Below are 23102 nucleotides of genomic sequence, written 5' to 3'. Positions count from 1 at the left end.
ATTTGTGACTGGCTAAAAGCGATGTCGCTTGTGGCTTCCCGCGCAAAATTATTTGACGAAAAAGGCTCGTTGTTTGTAATCAAATGTTATTACCTGATTACTTTAATTACTCCAGATTGTCGTTGCGAGCCGATAACGCTTCTTACGCGTGATCTCAGAGTTCCAGAATGCAAATGACGGTTGGTATTTGCTTCATACACCGTATAATACCTAGTTCACATTAATATTCTCAGTATCTTTTGTACCAAGTCCCGCCCCAAAACAACACCCCGCCAACGCTCGAATTAAATAGAAATGGTAATGATTCAGTTAAGGTGAGAGATAAAACGTGACAGGCGTGTTTATCTCAGGTCACACATTTTTGCATCAGTGACGGGAGCTTAGCAATTCCATTATATTTGTCTGTTTATATTTGTCGAGTAAACGCACACGTGAATACCATCAATAATGTAACCTTTCTATAACTCAATGAAAGTAAAACGGCGTGTATAAGTTTAACGTTATATCAATATAGCGCATCCATTCTCTGCATTGGCGTACAAATCTTAGCTCATTGACATGCGCAGCTAAGAATAATTTTAAGTTTTCATACAATAACGTGCCAGCGATGTCGTTAAAAGGGAGGTCATAACGTGACGTTTTTTCGATGCCTGCTGTATAGTAATTTCTTCACCCAAACCAAACGGCGGAGACATAACATCAGCAACAGCATTGATCACATTCTATGTGAAGTAAATAATTGACTGCTCAAGCATACCGACGACAACAACTGATAAAATATATAGATAACTATTCGAGACCATTCAAATATTTGGTGTTATGGAGCTCGTGAAGAGGTGTTATTGACGTAGACCCACAATGAGAACGCAACAAAATCAAATTGTTACTTACCGATCAATATTAATGAGTGAATTGAAACTACTCTATTTTATAACTCGGATGTATTTGCTGCTTCTTAAATTTTATTAATGCCATTTGGAGTAAACGTATAGATCGCGGAGACCCTAGATCCAATTTGAGTCTGTTTCTAGATTAGACCTCTTGGTTAAGAACGATCATGATACAGGTATGTACGGCCGTGAAGGACAATCCTGAGATTTCATCACCGATGGTAAGGGTATACACGTTGAGTGGCACATCGTGCTAAGCCTTAGGAAAACGCTTGATTTATATCCTAAGATTACAGGTTCAAATCCCGTAGGGGATAATTTAGTACCAGAGGATTGCTGGCAGCTTCCTCCCGCTCCCCATACCCCAAGCCAGCATTTCCCAAACTTTTTTCGCCACGGAACACTTGCACTTTTTATGCCATCTCGTGGAACACCAAAGATGCGTCGCTAACACTACCAGAATTGTGTTAAACATACCTAAACTTATAGGCTTATTAAAGCTTTCCCACTGCCGGCGGAAAAAATCTCATGGTATATAATTTTTGCAGCCATGGATTAAACATTTACAAAGTCATCAGCTTCAAAAAACTAGGACTCAACTTCATAACTTTGGCCGCGAGTAGGGCTAGCCTAGATTTTACTGGCACGAAAATTGGCCCGACTTGGCTCAGTTGGATGATTCGTGTCAACCATAACATCGACTGCCGGATTTCGTTAATTCATGCACAATTTCATTGATCATTTGAAGGCTCTCTCCAAATTTTCCAAGCTAAGGAAGAACATAAGAGAATCGATTCCGGCCCATTCCAACTTGAAGCAGTAAGTAAAGCTTACTTGTGCCTAAATGGGTTTAGCTTAGGGTAAACATAAACTTCATATAAGCACCACTGAGGTCTGGACTCTGGATCTCCAGTTGGATAATGCATATTTAATACACTGACTTATAAAAGATCCATTTGTATTCAGTGTCCAATGAGAGAATGAGCTAAAAAAAAACTAACTTGGTAACATCACGCGCATTCACTCAGAAATAAAGGAGACCGGTATCTGAACCAAGTTACAGGTCACCACACTAAACTGCCAAGAAAGACTATAAAATACATGATATACTCGACTTAGTCAACCACATGTTGGACGTATAGTAAGTTAGTCTCGCGCGACCCAACTTGTAATCCTTTCAGATTCGCTACTATTATAAAACTTGCGACACTTGAATAAAAAATAATTTTGTGTCTTCAGTATTATATTTGCTATATGTAGCCGACTATTCAAACAACTAAACTATCGCACTATTGGATTTCTCGGGCCTCTTAAATGTTCCACTGGGATTATGCTTCACAAAAAAAACACCTCAAAACCACTGGATTGCATCAATAAATGATTCCATGTTTGATAACTAGACTAACTGGACAGCATACCCGATTTACTAATCTTATAACCCACACGGACTGGTAACCTGGCAAAAGGGCGTGGTACTCAGATAGGTGTTAGTGTAAAAAGGATAGGGTTAGTGGCAGAAAGCAGACAGAGCATAAAAATAAATGAAATTAAAGGAAGGCTGGTTTGCCTTGTGGCTGTGCCCGTCAGATTAATTAATTCTTCACCGATTGGATTGCAAACAATTTCTCCGCCTGTAATACAAGATACATTTCGCATTTATATGTCGAATATAAATACTGATACATTTATTTCTCTACCAACGTGGTTCAAAAGATCTCTCACTTTACGAAATAGCAAAATATTCATGATCGTGCTATCAAATCTTATGGGAACTCTCATTGAATCTTTTGTACAAAGCCTCCGCCACTAATACATAAAATGTAAGATTTGATAGAAACAATCCTGCCATGCTTTAAATCAAAAATTTATAATTATCCAAATGGTTCGGAATGAAATATGCATTTCTAACTGAATACTTACTAATTTTCTCATTTTGCGTTGGTGGAAGCTTTGTACAAAACATCCCATTTATAGCCTGTCTGTTCTTTATGCTTAGTTTCTACAAGAAATGAATGTGTGAACTTTTTCCATTTTTGTTTTCCCAAATTTCAAATTTCAAATCCCAATCTTATACTTCCAAGTATCGATAAGAATTGATGTTTTCAGTAATAATTGACTTTTTTATTTACATCGGTAAGAGCGTAGCCAGCGCAAAATTTGGCAACCCAATTTTTATTTATATGACGTATTACGGATGCTTTTAACGTTACGTCAAAATCCCTTTTATAGACTTACTTCACCGCGGAGTTCTTTAGGCTATACAATTGCGCATTTTTGCCAAATCGGATGATTAATTTGGAGGATGAATTGATAGTAAGCCCCAAAACGGCCAATTATCAGTGAATAGCTCTAGAATAGAGCAAAATAATGTTGAAAGAGACGTCCTTACCACTTTGTGTCTTACTTTGAATGCCATAAAATGGTTCGTTTTAAAATTTCGGATTTTAGGGCAAAAAATAATCACCCTCGCTACCACTCAAAGTTAAAAAAGGAGATTGCGCTAGAAATTCTAATTTTCAAATAATTCCCAACACTAACTACTAGATAAATACTAATTTTAAAACGATGCGGACCGTTCGCGTTCGGGGCCGTTTGTAAAGCAAACGTGATGACCACTACACTACAGAAACGTATACGCCTGTGGGTCATTTTATAATGAACAATACTCTTGGGAGACTTAACAATAATTGTTCGCGTGTTAGGCGAACGTGCTGACTTCTACATAGAGAAACGCATAAACCCGTGGTTTGTCGAATCGGCTTAAAACCGATCCTGATGTCTTTCCATAGTGTAGTGGTCATCGCGTTTGCAAACGGTCCCCGCAAAGTGGTTTGGGCCCACAGGCAGAAACATGTTTTCCTGTTAACATTTCGCTTCAGCCTAAGTCTTTGACGGATCTCGTTCATCGCCGTAAAAATGGTGCATAATATGGACTAAGGTATCCTTTCTAAAGTATGAATTAACCCTTCGTGGTAGATTTTTACTTCCTCCTAATATATTAGAATACTTTTAAGATTAAATAAATTTTTGCTCAAACAATCGATAATACCCGAATGTATTTTTATCATAGTTATCACACATATAAGAAAAATGGGTTAAAATGCTGAAATGAATCAGTTGTTAAACACATCTCAAAATCAATGAGTAATTAAAGTGTACTATAGTGGGAAGTATTGTCTGCCGTAAACTTATAAATCAAAATAGTTGTCCAATCACCAATTTTTCTTTTAATTCTAGGTAAGTAATTTTATCCGTTGGCAAAACGTGGAGATAATAAAAATAGACATCTCGAATGTCAACTTGCTCAATTTACAGCGTAAAAGTGAAGAATCGAGTGATATATGAACCGATGAAAATGAACAGGAGACAAATTAAAATATGCAGTGGATCTTGAGAAGAATTCGAGTTTTTTTAAAAACCCAAATAACACGCATATGTAGTTACCACACATCCTGCCTGTATACACGGCTGTTGTGGAAGTATTTTAGGTTTGAATTATGCTTGATCTAGCAGTATATTCCCAGTATATTCCTACCAAAGCCGCAAGTTCTAGATTTTTACGTAAGAGTTACAGTTTCCATAAAGCCTTGTTCAGAGTGGAAATACGAAACACCGTGAGAAAATGACCGCGGAGACTTATCATAACTACATTTTCAATCTTCAAATATACAAATCCATCCAACGTGAATCTAGACCGCTAGGGCTTGTCAAACTTTTATGTGTTCACTTTTTCACGTCATATATTTTGACGTCGTATCCTATGTGCAAGGCTGGCTGCAATCTGCATTATTGGACACGTTAGTGGACATAACGTTCGTTTTGTTATTATGTTGTTGTTGTTCTTTGTAACAGAAAAAACGCCTTTCTCTTTGATTACTGGAGGAATCGCTTTGAAATTTTCAGTGCTAAAATACTAAACTTTCCGCTAGAAAACATTTACTTTTATTTATTTCAAATATCCCGGTGTGCTGTATGAGATTCGTTTCTTCGTGTGATAATGACGTCATCACAATTTTGCCCTATGTTGCGCCATGTTAGTAATTTTTACCCAATGTCTGATGAACACAATTGCTACGACACCGTTACTTCCACCACTTCAAGGCAAACCATATGCTTATTTTGTCTCATATTCTTTTGAACGATGTAAAGTGCAGAAACAAAACATTTCGTGAACTTGCAAATAGCTGTAAAGAATATGTATCATATTCGGCAAACAAAGTTTTGGAATTTGACGTTTTGTATATATTTTCATATTCAGCAAACGAATAATTCAAATTTTACGATCGTGATAAATTTTGTATTCGACAAACAAACATTTCAAAATCTAAGTTTTGGGATGAAGTTTTTATTTCGTGTTGCAGTCCTAACTAATAGCAATTCTTATTTCTACGCCGTGATTATCTTGCTAAATTGTGTGAAAACAATGAAACACCGTCAAAACGCATTATAAACCTTGCCAAAAAGTGCAAAAACAGTGTAGTATCAGTAGTTATCTCAACTTTATTTGTTTCCTGTAACTTTGCTCAGAGATTATTTTCTATATTTTTGAGGGATGCGCGTAACCTTGCTTTCAGTACATTTGCTTATACAAACACACACTCTTTGCTCTGACTGCATATTATAGAAGGAATGCACAGACTTCATGTGCAGCGAGCACCCTAATCATTTTTCACGAGTAACAGACGTAACATAAACTCTTCGCTATATTATCTCGGAAACGAAATGCCAAGCCCTGTATTATCCCCAAGATTTCCAACTAAATAAAAAAAAATGTTTATGTACTGATTTATATTAATATTCCTAATTAAACAAATGGGGTACAACTTGTTGCTGAGACTTGTGGCAACGTAGGAATTAGAACACGGTTATGTACGGCAAGTCTGAGTCACTCCTGACGATGCCGAGTTATTTCGTTTTCCACCCTCATTCCCTTTGTTCTCCAGTTTCAATTATATAATTATGCAACTTACGGTCATCAGAACACGAAATATTGCATTTATTGGGAAAAGTTTCTTGTAATGGTAAAAGTCTTCTAAAAATGGTAACTATATTTGAAAGAATATATTTCATTTTAAAGAACGGTTAATTATTCAGGTGATGGTTCGATTTAATGGTGGTGCTAATACAATAAATTATCGCAAGACAGCTTAATAATTATGGCGATTTCGAGACCCTCACCATCATGAATCAATAATTTCTAGTTTTTTTTTTGCCTAAAAGTAATGTAAAGCACGTGTAATACACTTATTATAGTCAAATATATTTGAATACAACAAAAAAACGACATCGAACGCACAAAATTGAGATTATCGATGAAACCTTATAGTAACTTCGATATGCGATAATTTGTTTTCTAACCCCATTTATTTGCGAACTTCAACATTCTCAATTCCTTTTCTAATAATTCAATCTCATCAAGTATCGTTTTATGTGTCTCTGAAATACCAATGATTGGTATTAACATCATTGGTTTTCATTAAATATATTAGAAAGTATTTGGAATTTTCACAAATATATTCAACGAGATGGGCAGTGGCCTCGTGCCTTCTGTGGTGAGAAAACTTTTGCAAAGCCACGCTCATTTACGTTTTCTTGGTAATTCGGGGACATTTATTGAAACACGCCCTAAACATTCAAAAACTACTGATCTTGGCTCTTTTAGGGTACAAATTGTACACTGTGAATAATTTACCTTACAAGCAAAGCATTTAGGGGAAGCGCGAACGTTTTTAATAATGAATAATGATTAAATAGCCAGTCTCTCTCTCTATATATATATATATTCCTTGTGCAATGTCGACCTTATCCAATGATGTTCCTCATTCCCGAAATTAGGATAAAAAAAGTAGTCTCTCGGAATTGGGCGGCGACGATTGGGCACCAACTCAACTATATTTTAAACGAACTGTATTACGTGCGTTAAATTTTGTCATACCATTTTTATTGAAACCGCTAAAAATAACGCTGTGAGTAGCTCACTATATGCAACAGAAAACAAGTAGCCCAACTGCAGCGAAAAATAGCATGTGACCGCAATGCAGCAATTAGAGGTATATATATATATTTGCGTTGGTGAAATCTCTACTGTCACCAATAAATTCATACTTCTGCATATTGATCGACATGGAATGAACTGCCTATTACATAATTCCCGACTTACTTAAAATTAAATATTTCAAAACAAAATATATATATGCTTCAATCAAAAAATATTTAATAAGATGAAAATACTAATGAATAGCTAAAGTAAGCAAGCCTAGTATTAAAGGACAGTTGGTCACAACTCAAGCAGTTGTTTCATTAGAGAACGTACATTGTGAGATTTTACATATTAATTAAAGAGAATTAGAATATTCAAAACCCGAACTTTCATATTATATTGTTATGAAAGTGCACGTAATAGAATGAATTTGATGACATGTTTCGGATATCTCCTTCTCATAGAGAGGAGAACCAAGAATTTCCATCTGTTGCAAAATCATTGCTGCTTTCATCTGCATTTGCGTTGTTGCGTGAGAGACGAGCAACCATGTAAATGGATAATAAAACAATTGCTCTGAAGATAAAAATAAATATAAGAACATTTTAATAACGACAAAACATAACATAGATTCCTTCTTCAAAGTTTTTGTGGCCTATTTTGACCATTATGGATGTAAATTATAATTTACCCAACTATTGAAAAGTATCCTACGCCCATCACTCCGTATTCTTTTCTCGGGCATAATGCAGGCCCAGAAAGTATGAAGTTCTGTAAATTGAAATACGTGATTTATTTATGTTATGCCTCTTTATGTAAATTTACCACCAAACTCCGCACCAAATTTTCTACTCACGTGATTGGCGATTGTTGAATCAAAACCCAGTGCTGTGATGTTGTTAATGCGGGCCTGTGGATCACACACAATCTTCACCGTGGATGTTCTTGATATAAAAATATATTTATGTACTAAATATGATCATATCATTGATGCTTTTTTGTATTGATAGGATTACAAAGACATAGATAAATAAAAGATATCTAAGATTTATTAAGCGATATACTGGAATTTACTTCATTGATCCGAGTCGCAATATGCTGGAAGTGTGAGACCATTTCTCTTCACGGGCGAATTACACAAAGCGATATTTCAAAAAACAATTCCTACTTTGCGATATTTGGTGCCTCGCGGTTTTACGTGTATGCAAAATCATAATCTTACTTTTTATGACCAACATAAAAATTTCATAGATGTTGGTTTGATTTACGAGAGACTATCTTTATATATATATATACCTTTTTTCTGCTATCTATTCTATCTGATTCTGAAGTCTTGTACACTCACACAAATATAACCTGAATAACTTACAATTCTTTACAGCTGGATTTATAGCAAATTGAATATGTTTTCAATATTGACATTTCATCAACACGACACTAATGAAATATATTTTTTTGATCCGACCAAGTTCTCTTCAACACCGCATATATACTTGTGGGTATAGAACTGAAACTATACTTACAAAATGCTTACATACTGGTTCGACGTGTAAAACACAACCAGAGATCCGTTTTTGTCAAGTTTCCAAGTACTGTTTTTTTGTTTACCAAGATCATAATAATTATGCAGATATTCGCTATACATGATGGTCTGAAATATAATAATAAATTACTGAGGCACGTACAATGAGTAAATGTAACTCCCGATACTGGAGCGTCTGTGCAATATCGTCATAAAAATTTAAAAATATCCGGTTCAATTTTTATAAGCCACTAATGTTACTATCGCCAAAATGGCTACTTCTGAAAACGATTTTTTCTTATCAGATAATAAAATTAACATCCGTATAACGTAAAGAAGATTATTAAACTTAACATTTGGCCTTACCGCAAGTCCAGATACTGAACCCTCGATAGACGTGAATTCGTAACAAGGATTATACTCGTAGACATAAGGACCTCCGTGTGGATTTGGTCTGTGATATCTAAAGGTAAATATTTGTAAAATGCTCCTGTTTTAATACATCCGTACACTTTGTATGTTAGTTAGAATATTGCATGATTCTGCGTAATACAGTTTTTTTGACAACATAGCCAGCAAACAAGATCCAAAAAGTGCGTAGAAAGAACCAAAAATAACAAAGCGTCTTGCAGTCGGTTAGAAGGGGTAATGGATTCGAATAGCCTCCTTTGTAAAAGATCACTGGACTTTTTACACTGGAACTTCAATGTTGTCAGAAGTGTATCGAAGGCTCTGTAGATAAAAAGCTTTTGTAGACTAACAGCATATCGTCACGCTAATAACTGAATTGCGTAAGTCATTTTTGGCGATTTTGAGTTTTTTTTATAAAATAGGTATTTATGTAATGCTGCGCACCTGCCTGTTAACTCAGATTTTATTTTAAGAATTCCGAAACCCATAAAAAAGGAGATTTAGTATGACATGCACATTTATGCAATTGTTTCGTCATAATGAATTATCATTATTGTGACGTCACAAAGACAAAATTACCTCGGCGAAGTATTTTCGTGTTTTTGCATCTCGGATTCTGGCTTAGCGCAAATTAATTTGAATTAATACTACAGTATAGGAAGACGTGCACTTGTGATATTCACTGTCCGAGTCCAACTCACCTTGGTTGGCTTTTATATTGGATGCATTGCTGTTTTATTCTTTATATTTAATCTTAGTCTTATTTCGGTGGGTGTGCAGAAGGTGTTATATTGATGAAATATATATTTTTAAACATAAAAAATAATGTAATTGAAACTGATTAGCTGTTTTGGGGATTAGACATTGCAGATACTGAGAATTACATTCGTTTTTAGAATGTTAAGTTTTCAGGACTGGTGAATATAGTAAAGTTGCAAAATTGCGTGTGTCCCCAAGTCATAGACAGATTTCTGCCTAAGTCACAGTGCGCCATTATGACGTCACTTAACTGCGTCATACAAATTAACTTAAATTTGGCTACGATCAAAAAATTGAATCATGGCAAATTATTGACTCTCGAGGGCATAACAATATCGTTAGGAAGTTTTTTACGTTTTTCTCAAAACTGCAAAAAATGATTTACGCAATTCGGTTATTAGCGTGACGATATTATAATACAATGAGGAAGCGTTCCGGATTTTGAGATCAGATTTCGGCGCTCCAGAAGTGTGTGTACCAATATGGAGGTTTCTAATTTTGTTCGACTTCTTTAGATCAAGTTGTGTAAAGGGACTGAAACCTATGGACATGTGGTATATTCACTTGGCCAACACAGACAGTGCCCGAACTCGTAATAGAACTAAAATAAAGAAAATCGGAATGAAATTATGACCCAACCCTAACCGGGTACACACCCTACGGGAGTACCCACTTCTCAACCTAAATAGTAAACCTGGATTCGCTAAGTTATAGGCTGTCTATTGATCCATGGTATATATATATCCAAGATATATAACTATAATCTTAGGCTTAGTAAAAAATAAAGTCTTACTTACAACGCCGTCCGATTTGTATTTCCAAACGTGATATCAATAACTCCGGACCCGTTAACTAAATCACATTTACAAGTATCTTTGTCATTGTTTTTGCATATGGTCTGTGTAAGCCCAAGTCCGCAACAAAAAATAACAAGAACGGTGGCAACATTTTCTTTCAAATGCATTTTAAGTAAAAATCACTTTAAAATTCATCCACAAACTACATGAAATTCAAATCAACTAAAATCTCTTATGTAACAGTTTTGTTTGCTGTTCGTTTCATTATTCAGCGATGTTTAATTGAATTGCGGTTTGATAAACAAACGCATTCTTAGTGGTTTAGCAAAGATTAGTCTAGTCGTGGGCAAAGTACCAACTCGATAAGTCATACTGACAAGCCCGAGTTTAAATGTTCTGTTTAAATAATGTTTTCCGGGGCGTAAACAGGAGACCCTTAGTCGTAAAGAACGTAAAGAACCAGCGAACGGATTAAAATAACTTCAAACGTCCACAACACTTTCACCCATAACGTATGAAACATATAATCAACTGATTATAGCTTATAGTTGTTTCCATGATCATTTTTATCCAAACAGTTTTCAAGTCTCGTGTCATGAACTGATATAATTAATATATATTTTCAATAAATCTTGGCACTTCATTCATATCCCATACCTTGCTCCCTTACTCCTGAGTGAGTACTGCGCGTGAATGAAAAAGAAAATGGCAAAACTTGAGTAGACTATGTTCAAATGTCATTTGTCATACTGTAAATACGAGTTTTGAAAATTGCAACATCGAAAAACAGTCGCAAACTTGATCATCAACTGGCGACTTCAGTGAAGGTTCATATCGTTACCGTGTTGTATTTTGAACTTTCGGATTAGAACGATGAGAACGAAACTGTTCGATGTTTCTGAAATGAAAAAATATGATCACATAGAAGTTGAATAAAATCGATTATTATGCCGAAAAGGAGATTACTTCTGTTCGATTACTTCTTCTAAAATGGCTATGTAATGACTACTAATACTGTTTTATTTCAATTCAATTGACGAAAATGAGTATAGAAAGGCGTATTAACAACATATGCATGGCACGTGCATACGTGCATACTCCGAAGCAAAAATTATTTCCAGTTCAATGCAACAGATTTTATTTGTATACATGCATATAATTTTCCTTATGCATCTATGTAGTTATAATAAATAAATTGAAAGAGGAACGGCTTCAAAACCTTTTTTTCATTTGCTCGGTTGCTGAAAAAATACGTTTCTGTATTTCACAAAGTTGTTTGTTCAGTATTTGAAAATCTTCACTGCTTGGGTCAAGTGCCGAAAGACTTTGCTGTAGCTCTTTACTTACTTCACGCAATTCCCCAACAGTATTGTATAACTCTTCATCTTCTTTCTGAACGTTAGAATAAAAAATGTCAGTTTAGAATTTTCAATTTGAGGTACTAAAATCAGAACGTGCGTTCGTAAATGTTCACCTTCAAATTTCTTATTGCAATGTGAACCAATAACGACGCCAATTCTAATTCTTCACTGAAAAGGTTTTTTAATGGCACCGATCTAAATCCTGAAAACAATAGAATAGAGAAATTAGAAAATATCAATATAATTTTTCAAACCAGCATGTTAGTTTGTTCTGCAGTTAACAAGACACGTGTACACTCTGGTTTTGATAGAAATTTGCCAAGGGAATGGAATTCTTCATAGAAAAAATTATGACAAATAACCTTATTTGCCCATTTACCAACCTGTTCTTAGACAACGCACTGGCAAGGTACACTGAGCTATAAGATTGGGATATCCAAACATATCTTGATCAAAAACTGCAAACCGTATTAAAGACTGCACTGGGCAGTGAATTGCAAACTCGAATGATTCTTGAAATACCGGATTTAACCCATTTTCATCTGTGTAAAAATACTTTTATTAAAGTCGATGATTTTGTATGAGGCACATCCTTTTAAACAAAACACATATTTTTCTTGCCTTGTTTTGCTGTTTTAAATTTCTGACAGTCGTATTCACATCCTAATATTTCGACTTCAACAAATAGACAAGATATACCTCGCCCAGACTTTGGCAAATGTCGTCCTGCAATAATCTATAACAAATCATCCTCTTTTAAATGTGCTTCACATCGAAGACAAACAAAAAAATTATAATATTTGTTGGAATATTAAAAATTATTCACAGATATAAAAAAATGAAATACGTACTTGTACGTTAATTACCAGTGGATCAACGTCAAGAAGATGGTTTTTCAGATACGGATTGTAATTTGAGTCAGAAAATATTAATGGTTTGAGAACAAATCCACATTGGCCGTTTTCAGCAAATCTCGCTTGATTTAACTGCATTGATTTATCTGAAGTGAAAATACTTATATATGAAATACTTTTTATTTTATTATTTTTAGAATCAATAGTTAATCCTTTGAATAAAAAACTGTGATACGTTACCGGGAGTTTGAAAGTTTAACGCAACAAGCTGACATCCACAGATCCACATTGGAATCGGATTATAATTAGACGAATCGACTCGAGCTCCTTTTGGATATATTCTTGAAAGTTGCCGTTGATTGTATGAAATGGATTGATGAGCTTTCTCCCGGCTTGCAAGTCTTTCTGCCTTGTTCTCGGGAAAAGATGACATTTCGTATGGGGAACCATTCTCTAAAAATAAACATGTCTAACAGAATGCACTTGGCAATGTTCAAAATTACCAAACGCAAAAAGTAAAGCACTCAGTAAGATGCACTTTAGGACTACAACTATACAGAGCATAAATGCTTTAAATTGAAACTAAAATGTAAAAATGAAAACCAACTGAAAATACTTTTTTTCAGATTTAATTATTGCGTCAATATAAAAGCTAGATAAAATCATTTCATCTACTGTTTTGGAAAATATTATTTTGGACGAATACTGAATTGCTTATATTTAAATTAAAACATTAAGCTTTATTATTTATACATAGTCAGGAACGAGTTAATGGAGTAAATGGAGTCCGACTCAGGGGATGTTTCATGTATGTCTATGTAATATAGTTTTTACAGGTGTAGGAAAGACCACATACGTTTATTGAATCTCTCTTCCTTAAAAGCAACTGGTTGGCAATATATTAAAAGATCGGATATTTCAACTGCGTTTCTTTTGTGTATCTCAATGTCTTTCTTTTTTTTGTCTGAAGTGAAGGCATATGCACATTTAAACCATATCGTCATTTATGTAGTGCAGTGACGGACGAAATCAATGTTTCCGTGTTTCAAAAGAAACGTTACGAGCACTCAATTAAAGTATAAGTTTATAATAACTATACATATAGAGATGACAGCACATTTGCACCCACAGATGTTTGCACTCAAGTACATTTACACTCGCGGTCATTTGAATTCATGGATATTTGCTCCCAAAATTATCCTTAACTCACAAATATTTGTATTTCAGATAATCTTTATTTCTTTATTATATATATTGAAAATCAAGACCGCTTACAAATTGTAAGTATAATTAGTTAGAGCCATTACAAGTAATGGTATAGTAAGAATCCTCTTCAATTTAATGTAAACATATTTTGAAAGAAATGGACGCGGGATTTGCAGGCTATATAATTTAGTGTCTAGGCCCTACATTCATATAGCAAGAATGTTTGTATAGTATCTGGCTATCGTTTTTCTCAATTGCCTCTTTTACATAGAAAATCCAGGATAGCATATTTTCGTTGGTTTCCGCAGCGAGATCGTAATCAGACAAATGTCCCGCGCATTTCAAACGAAAATGAAATCTTCGCATTTCTTTTCCAGCTGGTACATTTTCTGAATAACATGTTTGTGTCAACCGCAATCTACTTATATTACTATCGAAAGGAAACATATGTCAAAAAGATTTTGCCGCTTCCGCGTTGCTTGCAACAATCATATCAATACTTTTTTCGTGGAATCGAAAATTTGCTTTGGGCAAAAGCCTGTGAGAAAGCTGTGAAATAACTGGTTTAATTTACTACAACATTGAATTTTTGCAACTCTCCGAGCAAATCCACAACCTAATTAAAATACTAAATCGTCAGACTTACATAAAAATACTAGAAAATCTTAGATTTTGTGTCAGCCCTGTTACTGAAGAATTCCATGATCTATTCAAATCTAAAGTTTCTGAGCTCGAAAATTTGTTCTTATCGACGAAATATGACTTCACTCGGCTAGTTTCATGAAAGTTACAACCGAGCAAATAAATATATGGACTCGACGGCCACATAACTGTGCCAAGGAGACTATATCGGGGTGAGATAACCATATTTTCAACGGCAGTATGGCGCGAAATTTCTTACATGTCACAGGCCCAGCAACGAGTTCTCTGAGCAACATGATGGACAAGCGTCCTAAATCTAAATCCATTGACACATTACTTGAGACTAAGCAATTTTACCCCAAAACGTCGTCCCTAAATCAAGACTGACAACAACATTTTAGCAAAACGAGCGCTATGGACACTTCTAATAACGGAAGAAGCTTTACCTCCGCAAATGTTTTTAATCGACAAGACTAGCTTCCGTCTATCGTCGTTTTGCAAATTTTATGTTGAAAGTATTTCCAATACTTCGTGAATTACTTTTATGACTTAGACTGAATAGACTACAATATACAACTACTTCAGCCTAGCTTATCCACCATTTGGAAAATCACACAAAATTTGTTATTAGTACATTTGCATGGTATCTTGAACATAATTTCAGAGAGTAAGTATTATATAATTAGAGTTAAACCCACATTTTCTGATTCGTTTGCCGTTTCTTGTGATAGGATTTCCTCAACGAAATTGCTGGGAAACCAAGCTCCTTTTTTTCCACCATAGTCTCCGCGCCACCTATTGTTCAAAACTGGTTTTACTTTTCCGCATAAAAATTGCGTTGAAGGGCAAGTATAAAATAAGAACTCGATTCGCATGTTACGAGGTCCTAATATTTTAAAGACAATATAGTAGAATATTAAGATTTCTGTCGATCTGTAATTCACGCTGCATACTGGGTTTTTTATCAGAGAATGTTTTGGACAAATAAAAAAAAATTGTATGGAACATTTACGCGAGACAAACTAACTAACATTGTGTGTACGAACAAGTGTTTGAGACGCAATTGCCAAACGGTCGTTTGTATTTCTGCGCGTTGGTCTTGTTCGATCTCAGATGTAAGTAACGCTTTCAAATTTCAATTTGACGATAGCAAGAATCTTATATCTTACCATCCCCAATCGTCTTTTACTACGTTCGTTATTATGGCATGTTTACAAAATGAAAGTTCATCTTCACGATCGGCATGATAATCGAAAAGTGATTTCACAGTTACCGTGAATGGATTTGCCTGAACATAGACCAAATTGCCGTTTTTTTGCTCATATAGCTCTGCATCCTAAAACAACAAAATATTTATTTTGCCATTTCCACTGTATAATATTCTATACTATATTTAATTCCAATATATATGAAAACTAACGCAGGTTTAATTTGTACTTCTCATCGGAACTCACAAAAATTGTTCCGTTTTGCAAACGAAATGGACACATGTAAATTTTTCACACGATATGCATTGTAAACTATAGTCCCTATGATATTAAATATTCCCTTGTAAACTTTCGATGATTTCCCTCGTGACAGGATATCTCAACTTCGTGTTTTTATAAAGCGAGTTCTTTCCGTAAAATATGACGATGTCACACAAAGTTTCGAAATTTCCATTCCCGATTCTGTACAATCTTCCATCTACGTCAACTTTACAATGTTTAACATTTCCCTTTGCTCTGAGAATTTTAAAAAAAGTTTCGTAATCATCATGTATGGTTCAGATACAAGAGCAAAGTTTTCAAAAGTTTTTTAAACTATGTCAACATGGCTTAATACCCTGAGAAAGTTTAAAACATTAACCACAGAATATCTCTTCTCCTTTCAATCACTAAAATAAAAATAAGTTTACAGCGAGTGAATTTTTAATGATTAATTATTAGTGAACATACAATAACCTGAAAGATATGGTGTAACCGACTGTGTTGAGTTCACGTTTACCACTTTTTCGAACAAGAAATACATCATCCTTATCCATGCGCATCAAAATAGTTTCTGCGGTGGAACGATCAAGGTGTTCGTAGTACCATCTATACATGAATGTATCGAAATTAACTTGAGCATTGTGGTAAGTTGTGGCTGCTCGACAACCATTTTCAAAATTATACACTTGTTCACGAATATTCTACTGGCGAGAATTTTACCAAACATTACGCAAAACAATTACTAGTGAGAGTGAATTCTTGCTTTTTTACATTTCGTGCAGGCTCTTGCATCCAAGTAGTTAGGTGATTTGTACTCATTTGTGTATACCTTGTCGAGGTTATTTTGGCACTGGCGAGAAAACGAAATTCAGGCACATTGCAACGTTCAGTGAGTTTATATCATTCACATGCACTCACTAAAGACAGTTATCGTTTACACCAGTGGTTCTCAACCGCCGGTCCGCGGAGCAGTGCCGGTCCGCGACAACCTTGCTGCTTGTCCGCCAAATATATTTAAATAAAGATATATTATAAGCAAATTGCAAAATAAAAAGTATTGACGGCATGTCCATCATTTTTGTTATTTTTTAAATCCTATTGATACGGGTCTTCGTCTAACAACCAAACTTGGTGAGAGGTCCTCTGTCCATTTAAAGCCCTGAACGGCTGGATGTTCGTTAAGTCTATGACCTCATAACGGCGGTATAGTCACAACGGAGGAGTTTGATAGCACAGGGTTTTTCAAACTTTTTTTCGCGACCTCAATCAAAGACTACAGATACTCGCGAACCCACTACCATAAACGTTCAGCAACTTCTAAAAGCAGTATATTCATTTTAATTCGCTCAATGGGAACAATGTGCTTGTTAATCCACTGCAAGTGGACGTGAACATTGGCCCAAAAATATATGAACGATCCCGCAATGCGCGGAAAAAACGCGGAGTCCTCAGAAAGTTTGATAAAACATGAAATCATATGAAAACCACATTGTAAACATCTCTGAGATTAGAATTACAAAGGTTCTTGGCGAAACATAGACTAACTTGATAAAACGTGGTAGATTGTAAGAAAGCGTGCGATACTACTTTTAGTTCAATGTTAACATGTTACCGATTGCTCCATGAATAATTCCATGAATAATAAGTGAAACGGAGCATGAAAGTAAAATAGGAAAAACGAGTACGGATCACATCTTAGTAAGTGCCTTTCATTGTGCTAGAATTTATTGTTGGTTTGTGTTTGACCGTTTGGAACGCTTCGAAATTATGTATGAAACGTCTAAAATACGATAATATTGCAATACGAAAATGATCCTTTTTTGGCGGAGGCGATGTGAACAAAACATATTGCCTCCTTGATTTAAGACACGCGCGCGAATTAACAAAGCGCTTTCGCAACTGATCGAAACCTAAGGTCATTAATAGGCCAAGACACGCCCTGGCAATTAATACATTATACTTGTCAAACACCTAATTAGAGGCCGATCGCCAAATAACTCAACTTTGCTTTGTATAACCAAGCGGCTACACAGGTACATAATAACAAACCAACCAACATCATTTCTCGCAGCCTGGCAAAAAATCCGGTCCGCGAACCAGCGGTGGGACCACTGGTTCAGCCTGCATTTAATGACGAATGAAAAGATAAGGACTAAGGTCAACTACTCATTCGGATGTAACATGATCAAAAAAAAAGGAGAATACTATTGGCGTTCGTAACACCGTCGGGCCTACCCGCCGACCAGCACAAATTTTACTTTCAAAGCCTAGTCACTTGTGTGCGCATGTTTAACAAAAATTGGGCGACCCCGGAAAATCTTCACGCGACCCCACCCAGGGTCGCGATCCACAGTTTGGGAACCACTGTGATAGCACACAGTACAGAACCCGATTGAGAACTTCGCAGTTCGCACGTTCCGCAATTTGAAAGTAGGTCTATAAATTAGCGAGGTTTGATAGTAAAATGGGGGCAAACCAGCAGCAAAGTATTATTCAGTTCCTTCAAAAGAAACCCAGCGGTGAAAACCAAGTTAGTGGTGTTGACAGGGCAGAGGGAGAAACTGCTACTTCAACTTTACAACATGCCCCGATACGACCTTGCAGCAATGTTGATATTGATATGTATCACGCAGAAACAAGCAAAAAACGAAAAGGAGACTTTACTAGGAAGTATATATGATAAAAAAGTATATGGGCTAGGTTTCACTATTGCTCCCAAAAGCGAAAAAGTACCGCTTCCCATGTACCTAGTCTGCGCCAAAATAAATGACGCAATGGAACCCGCAAAGCTAACGCGACATTTTCACATGCAGCATCGCAACCTCGTTGAAAAGCCTCCTGCGTATTTCATTGTACTTGTGTAGTAATTGCATTCTTTTGATCATGTTTCGTTTTCATGACATTTTCGGTTAGTTTTGAAGGTCCGCCGGTCCACAAAATTTTTTTTGAAATGTTACCGGTCCGCGAACTGAAAAAGATTGAGAACCACTGGTTTACACCTATTCACAAGTCTTCCATCTGATGTAACTAAATTAATCAGATTTTCCAGTGTTATATCAATACTCACCCTTTGCTGATATGGGCATTTGTCTGTGGTACTGCATCAGTAAGAAGCAATTCGAATCCAATCGATTCGTTTTTTAGAGGCTCGTGAAGATAATGACATATAAGACTATAAAGGCTGTCGAAATGGTTTTCTGATACGAGATAATATTCTATCAAACCTCCGACCAGTTGTTGGGAATGAATTCGACAGTGATGAACTCTTCCCTTGAACCTGACATAAAACAAAAATTTTGCATAACCCCTTTTTTGACTATTACCTAAATATTGAATATTCATAAATAAAATTATCAAATATATCTGATTTCAAGACATATATATCTGACAATATATCTGACAGTCAAGACATTTTTTTCATGTTCTTCCGAATATTGCTTTTTTTTTTTATCTTATTATCCACCAACACAAATAGTTAGTTCATCAACTGAATACCGAACGCAAGAAAGCCCTATTTAGGTTACCAAAATGAAAGAGTGTAATTTCCAATGAAGGTTGAACTATCTCGAATTACAAAACTGCCGTCAGGACCAGCATATTCTCGCAGCAGCCTCTCAATTGAGCCTCAATCTTTGGATCCATGATACCAATTTTCAGCATAGTGGAGTTCAGAAATTGCAGAAGTCAACTGAAAGAAAATAGAAAACTTGATTACTCTCTAGGGCAGACATGGGCGAAGAACGGCCCGAGGGCCAAATCCATCCCGCTAGGTAATTCAATCTGTCCGCGCGGTGCTGCCACGACCACACTGAAAATAAATTTTGATGTTTTAGTTAAAAATAGATCAAAGAATTGGTTGATATTGCGGTTTCATTTAGTTTTGGTACGAGGTTTATTGTTTTCCATAGTTGCTTTTGTAACACTGTAAACATTGTTCATAAAATGTAACTCTTTACGTCATACATACATTGCCCGCCACTCATAAACGATGTCAGAGCCAAGGTATTGGTCCGGAAATTATCATTTTGAATATGAGAGATCGCAGCCCTGACTATCCAACGGTTAATTTAGGGCCAGCTTTATAAATTTTTATCACTGATATTTTAGCATTTTTTTTTAAATTTTGTTCGTGCCTTTTCGGGTCTTTTGTGACTTTGGGACCCGCGAGTCAGTGGTTCGCCATCCCTGTTATTAGACCATTCCTAAATTAAAAAAATAGGTCGTTTTGAAAGGTATTTCTCGTGAGTTTACATATTCTCAATCAAACTGCTATTTATGTTCATGTGAACTCGTTTGTAAGCACATAAAATGAGCTTACAAAATCGAAGACATGATTGTTCAATTATCAGATATAGCCGCAGAAACAGATTTAAATATTCTGTATTTCATGAAAGAAATCGAATAGCAAGGATTTACGGTAAAAATTTATCTAGATATACATATTTTTGCTTTCTACTTACAAAGCGGTGTTATCTTCATTTCCAAATGAAATATCAATTGCTCCACTTCCATCTGCAAGATCACAGGTACACTGATCCGTATCGCCACCCTTACACACAGCCCCTTCTATCTCAATTCCCCGCAAAAACATACCAAAATAACAATTTTCCAAGCAATATTCATTGCTGTGTGTTACATGCAAGTAATATATGCAAGTAAAATGATCATGTGACGAATTGTAACACTGTTTGTAAATCTCCGTTTGTTTGCATTATATTCATTTGCGGAGCCTTAACTGCATGCAGTTTACCTAACAATGAGTAAATACGGTACGTTACCGTCAGACAATAGTATACGCAAATTAGAAAAATTCTATAGTAGTGAATCAACTAGTAGCGACACCGATATTGCAAGCCGCTATTAACAATGCAGTTGCCACACACTTTTTAAGTATGATTTCTCTACCGACTTACTGTTTTTAACAGACTGGTTGTCATTGGATTTATTGGCTCGACAATTGTGTTCTAACCAATCCAACGGAATACTTCGTGCCTACATGACAATTGTGGAATACTGTTATTTTTTATATAATTTTTTTGTTGTTTTAACAAATATTTTAGTCCCAAGGTCCTTAATCGGATATATTTTTCCAGCAGGAAATTCACATATTTATTCAGTGAGGTCGTTTACCACATACAACATTGTTGTAAATGTAACGTCTTATGTTGCATGATGCCGTAATAGATAGTATGTGCTTTCGTTAGATATGTGAACTCGCAATCGGTTTTAGTCATTTGTATTTACATTTCTACATCAAAATCTTTTTTTTTCAGATTTCTTTTCGCGAGTTTAATATTTTAAAATATTCTTAATATACCATATTCGTAATATATAATAAAAAAATTAAAGCCAAATTTTTACAGAAGATAAATTAGAATGTTAAACAAGAAATTAAAGATTGTGAGTTCTACGTAGTATTTTAGCATCATTTTGGAGAAATAATAATTTTTGAAATGAAACTAATGTACATCACCAACTTGATTGAGATAATACATACCAATAGTTTTGCTATTATAAAAGATTATAAAAATGCATAGTATTTATTGCACATATATTAAAGTGTGAACGGTTCCTCGTCACGTCAGGTCAACTTTCTTTGGATAATCGTATTCAAATATTATCATAGTCTCTTCCAGACTCCCCTTTGCATTTGTAGACAAGGAACATGACCCCATCCTGTTGAATAAAAACATCTATGGACATCTATCTCTCTTGCGAGAATGAATATGAACATACTCGAAATTTTCCATTGTAAATATACCTTATGCAATAAGATCATAAACCACAAGTGTCCATGAAATATATTTACCGGCATTAAAGTGAAAGTTCTATTTACAAAATGAAAAAGAAATTTTTGATAATTGAATTTGAAATAATCAACCCTTAAAATGTTATTGATTTCTGCAGCTTCATTTATTTCGTTACGAAAAATTTTTATTACAAAAATGTTCACTCTCGAAATACCTTTATTAGTCCTGGTAACGAAGACCAAAATTCCTTGTTTGGGATCAATTCGGAACCAGCAGCATCAGTTGTTATCTTCCGAAATATAATTCCACCAATGAAGTAGATAAAAAGAACAACGAAAAATCTGAAAATGAGCAAAATTATTAAAAAGAGATGAGTTACTTATCAGAATCGATTCGAATATATATTTCAATATCAGACTTACATGATTAAAAATATTGACCCTCCACTAAGTCCTCCTCCACCCCCACCACTCGAACCTGGACATAATGCTGCTCCAGAAAATTGGAAGTTCTGCAAAACAAATTTACATGATGAAGCTATCGACCAAGGTTTTTGGCGCTCCAAAAGTGTTCCTATATGGAGATAATTAATTTATTCGCCTACTTCATATCAAGTTGTGTAAAGAGACTAAATCCTATGGGCAGGCGGTATATTTACTTGGCCAACACGGACAGTGCCCGAACTCGTAATAGATTAAAATAAGGAAATTGTAATAAAATTATGGCCTAACCCTAACCGAGTACACACACTACGAGAGTACCAGGTTTTTGATATATTCATGATAGTGAAAACGTTCATTTAATTCGCAGTATTCTTCTGACAAACAATAAAATGTCAGCGAATCAACAAATAAATGATGCGAACACCTGCTACAAGTAATAAGTAGTATAAAATAATCAAGATATAAAAAAAACCACACAGCCCGCTTATTCGGTCTTGTCAACAAACCACGACATTCATTTGCCACCCTCTCTGGCTATAGTTATTACCCAATCACGTCTCGGACTTGAATAAGCGACATACCTACTATACCTTCTATAAATACCGTAAACCACATCGATAACTAGTTCTGTATTATAAGAATCAAACTTCATCTTTACTTACGTAATTAGTAAAAGAGGAGTATAATCCTTGAGCTGTTAAGCTGTCGTCCTTCGCTTTATTGTCACACGAAAGAATCACAGTGGGTGAGCTGACAGGTAAATTGAATATTTACATTAAATTTACATTGTCCAGATACAATTTTCATTTTGGAAAACTTTTTATTTTATTTTTTAAATCTGAATATTTTACAATAGACTCACGAACTTCCGTCTGATGACGTGTAAAACAGTTTTAAACTTCCACTGTCATTTTTCCATGTCGCGCCGCTTTGTTGTCCAATGTCATAAAATTGTTTACTTTCATCGTTATATTGAAGTGTCTAAACGTAATAGATTATTTCATTCACGAGTATACAC

General features: G+C 35.2%; 2 protein-coding genes across 3 annotated transcripts; both read right to left on the bottom strand.

Annotated features, from left to right (window-relative positions):
* Nucleotides 1-7088: 7088 nt before the first annotated feature.
* Nucleotides 7089-10551, bottom strand: LOC120336469 (uncharacterized). The gene is made up of 6 exons (XM_078120008.1): nucleotides 10360-10551; nucleotides 8759-8855; nucleotides 8394-8521; nucleotides 7727-7814; nucleotides 7562-7641; nucleotides 7089-7446 (listed from the first exon to the last, which is right to left on the bottom strand). Exons 1-6 carry the CDS (start codon nucleotides 10524-10526, stop codon nucleotides 7329-7331), a joined length of 678 nt encoding a protein of 225 aa, XP_077976134.1. The 5' UTR covers nucleotides 10527-10551; the 3' UTR covers nucleotides 7089-7328.
* Nucleotides 10552-10572: 21 nt separating this feature from the next.
* LOC144432011 (1-phosphatidylinositol 4,5-bisphosphate phosphodiesterase gamma-1-like) lies at nucleotides 10573-20484 on the bottom strand. 2 transcript variants are annotated; one of them, XM_078120006.1, is made up of 15 exons: nucleotides 20352-20484; nucleotides 19416-19579; nucleotides 18959-19168; nucleotides 18639-18859; nucleotides 16366-16497; nucleotides 15592-16146; nucleotides 15121-15217; nucleotides 13431-13538; nucleotides 12815-13027; nucleotides 12572-12720; nucleotides 12342-12456; nucleotides 12104-12262; nucleotides 11834-11922; nucleotides 11579-11751; nucleotides 10573-11257 (listed from the first exon to the last, which is right to left on the bottom strand). In XM_078120006.1, the coding sequence occupies exons 9-15, from the start codon at nucleotides 13005-13007 to the stop codon at nucleotides 11197-11199; spliced, it is 939 nt and encodes a 312-aa protein (XP_077976132.1). In that variant the 5' UTR covers nucleotides 13008-13027; nucleotides 13431-13538; nucleotides 15121-15217; nucleotides 15592-16146; nucleotides 16366-16497; nucleotides 18639-18859; nucleotides 18959-19168; nucleotides 19416-19579; nucleotides 20352-20484; the 3' UTR covers nucleotides 10573-11196. The 2 variants fall into 2 exon arrangements, with proteins under 2 accessions (XP_077976132.1, XP_077976133.1); XM_078120007.1 differs by lacking the exon at nucleotides 13431-13538.
* Between the last annotated feature and the right edge of the window lie 2618 nt (nucleotides 20485-23102).

The sequence above is a fragment of the Styela clava genome, chromosome 14 (assembly GCF_964204865.1).
Source record: "Styela clava chromosome 14, kaStyClav1.hap1.2, whole genome shotgun sequence".
Taxonomy (NCBI): Eukaryota; Metazoa; Chordata; class Ascidiacea; order Stolidobranchia; family Styelidae; genus Styela; species Styela clava.
The sequence above is the reverse complement of the archived record's forward strand: the minus strand, read 5'-3'. Positions and strand labels throughout refer to the sequence as shown.